Here is a 3489-nt window from a genome sequence, read left to right as displayed (position 1 = left end):
AGATGTCCCATCGGTGGCACAGGCGGGCGGTTGAGAATATTTATTACGACAGAAAATAAATTGCGAATATTAATATATGCACTTTGTAACGTTTGACCAGCGCCATGTTCTGGGAAACGAATGCCACCCGAATGTCCCTGAGCGGCATACATATATGAAGATTTCACTCGACCAGCAATCACATACCCAAGGCAAGACAGCAAAACATCAACTAATTGAAGTCCGTTTGATTACAGAATTAATGTTGTAAATGAAGCGTAGTAATGCAAAATATAAATTACACATACATCACGGTGCAGTGGGCACAAACCCACCAATATACGATAGCTATCAATAAAGGCGCCGCTGGGTGGTATTTAAATTAACATCAACGTGATTCGATGCCACCCACCATTAGGCTCTCCCGTGGTTCGGAAAATTTGTCGCGTTTGACGAACATTTCGCAAAATGGCATGCGATCATGCCCACACGCCTGTCAACATGTGTGTAAAGTTTAATATAGATCAAAGCGAATGCACCCCATTGACGATAACGAGTGTATAACGAGCGCATTTTATTGAAGCTAGCTCAGCAGGAGCGCGCGAAAAGGTTAAATAAATAAATGCCATGTCAAAATAAAACCCTCGCACTAGAACTCAACCCCAAAGTCAGGCTCCTCGAACTCTGGTTCCTCTTCGTCACCGTCCTCTTCGTGATTCCTGTGGTAGCCATGGTGCTGGTAGTGCGGCTTGTGATGATGATGATCCTTCTTGTACCGGATCATAATGCGAGACCGCTTCAGACTGTAGTTGAGCCCGCGGAACTCCTTCCAGAACATGCCGGTCTGATCGTGCGAGTACTCCTTCCGGTACGCTCCGTTCAGGTTGCTGTAATGAAACGAAATCCCAGTGTCAGGTCCATTGGTTCCCTTTCTACGCCAGTGCGTCAGCTCACCTGTCACCGCACGACTTGTACCACCAGCCACCGTGGTTCTCCTGCGCGCAGTTGTCCGGTGACTTGTCACTATCCCGATCGTACGTGGAGAACTTCATGCCTTCAGCGTCCTGGAGCGAATTGCCTGCGTTTCCAATGTACCCGTGCAGTTTGGCCAACCTGTAGCCGTCCTTCTCGCCATCGAGGCGGAAGTATTTGTACTTGGCGTACACGAACTTCCCGTCAAAGTCCTCCAGCAGAATCAGCAGCTCGTACTCGCGGCCCGACATCATCGAGTGAATGTTCTCCAGTCCCAGCCAGTACTCGCCGTATCCGTAGTAGCCGAAACCGAGCTTATAGTGGGTCCAGGGCCGGAAAAACGTCTCCGAACCGTCAAACCGGTTCTGGATCACCGTCCACGCGTTCTGTCCGAAATCGAGGCTACACAGCACGTACATACTCTTCGTGATGTTGACGTAGATCTTATACACGCCCGTCTTCACGATGCGCCGATCCTGACAGGAGCTGTACACGATCTCCTCAAGTTCCTCGAGCGGTGGCGAATCGATGGATGACTTCACCGGACCGAGCGCTTCCACCAACATCTCCTTGGTGAACAACTGCACGGCTCCCGTTTTGGCCCGACTGAAACCCGCAAAAACCAAGCGAAAGTTGAAGGCCATTGGACAGTGGGCCATCAAGTGCTCCTGATCCTGAGTACTCACCTGAGCGCCAGCGAAATGCCCGACGTTTGATCCTCGAGAAACGCGATCTGACTCTCACTGTTCGACACGAAGCCACCGAGCGTCGTAAGACTGATGTCGATGTTTTTCATCATGTTCTTGATCTGCCGTAGGTCAACCTGCGCCTTTAGCAGCTTATCAAACGCCCCAACCACCTGCAACACCTTCTCGCGTAGCTTCTTCAGCTTCTGCACGATCACACCGCAATTGCACTGGTCGTTCTCATCGGGCAGCCAGCGGCCATTCGACTCGAACGGATCGCCAAACCCGTACACCATGTTTTGGTGATGGTGATGGTTGTGCTTTTTCTTGTGATGATGATGCTGGTGGTGCTGATGATGATGGCTGTGCCCGTGGCCCGATTTGATCGGTTCGCCCACCACGGCCAGCACCATCGCTAGCAGCACCGCACCAAGCACGATCAGCTGCAGATGCCTCATTTTCGTTCTGATCTCAAATCACGACTGCCGGTCGCAGTTTCGTTTATCTAGGCTGGAACCTCATCGGAACCTGGAGACTCATCGAGGGGCCCAGCAGAGTGGCTTTCTACGGTTTCCGCATGCTATTCGCACCATTTCGTACGCTGGTCGCTCCTTATGGGGTCCGAGCTAGTAAGAACCGTTAGACTACTCCTTCGCTCCAACATGGCCGCTTTCTCTAGCCCAGCACGATAACAGGTTTCACGCCCAATCAACACCAATGGCGAAATATGTTTTTCATTTTTCATTTTTTTTTATTTATAGTACCGTATAGTTCCGCTTTTTTTGTATTTATTTTTTTTTTTGCAATCAAAGGCACGATCGCTAAACGCTGCCGATAAAGCGATTGGAATAAATTTTCCGTTGGCGGCGATATATTTAAGTCCGTGCTCTATTATTTATAGCTCCGGCCTCTCGCGTGCGACGGCAAGCGAGTGATTTCCATAAGCCATGAAATCAAGTTCAAGACTCGTGTGCTCTACGGAAGTATGCCGATGTAAACGTCGCCCACGACGTCCCGCCTGGGAGCGCTCATAAAGGAAAGAGAAAGTATGCATCACGATGTGTGGATGTCACCGGTATCGATGTCACGAATGGGCGACGAAAACAAGCCATCGACTCCGGGGAACTGGTTTTCGCGCATGCCAAATTGTCTCACTGGCGCACAATACCTCGGAAGAAGAACACAGCAAAGGCTAGCTCCGTGCTAATCTACACGATCGGTCAAAGCCCCATAACGCTGTGCGAACAAGCCGCCAAAAACCTGTTTTGATTGGCCTCTCCGCCTCCTAGACTAGAGACTAGTCAAATTTAATCACCCGAAATCAAGATTGCCACGCGATAGCTCGCATCAGTATGCAAATCGGAGCATACGGCACTGTGGGAGGGTTTGAGCAGCAAAAAAAAACAAGATATCACCACACAAACAAACGCCGCCACAGCCTCCTTCGATGCACTATTTGACGTCAGTGGGTAGGATTTATTGGTTTGTTGCGATTTCATATTTCATAAATGAGTTTCTGCAGAACGGCAGGTCTCACATGGGAGCAAAATGATGCTCCTGATCGGTGAAATGCCAACGTTGACGACAAGTGCGTTGGTAGATTTGTTTACCAGCCCGCTCACAAGACGACAACATTTCTTCAAAAGCACGTTCTCAGCATACAAGCGACAACGCAAGCAATACCCAAGAGGGAAACCATTGCAATCTGTTCACCATCTTGATGAAACGCTCCCTGCCACCGTATGGATTGATTGGAAAGGTTGGGCGATTCGTCGAGGAAAATGAACCTCTCAGCCATAGCGGAATGTTTTTCAACGTCACCAAGTCGTCTGCCGCCATTTTACAGGTATAA

General features: G+C 49.6%; 1 protein-coding gene across 1 annotated transcript; it reads right to left on the bottom strand.

Moving 5' to 3' along the window:
* Positions 1-628: 628 nt before the first annotated feature.
* LOC128721162 (angiopoietin-related protein 1-like) lies at positions 629-2095 on the bottom strand. Its single transcript, XM_053814886.1, has 3 exons — positions 1638-2095; positions 934-1557; positions 629-866 (listed from the first exon to the last, which is right to left on the bottom strand). The coding sequence occupies exons 1-3, from the start codon at positions 2093-2095 to the stop codon at positions 629-631; spliced, it is 1320 nt and encodes a 439-aa protein (XP_053670861.1).
* Positions 2096-3489: the final 1394 nt, after the last annotated feature.

This window comes from Anopheles nili, chromosome 2 (genome assembly GCF_943737925.1).
Source record: "Anopheles nili chromosome 2, idAnoNiliSN_F5_01, whole genome shotgun sequence".
Lineage (NCBI taxonomy): Eukaryota > Metazoa > Arthropoda > Insecta > Diptera > Culicidae > Anopheles > Anopheles nili.
The sequence above is the reverse complement of the archived record's forward strand: the minus strand, read 5'-3'. Positions and strand labels throughout refer to the sequence as shown.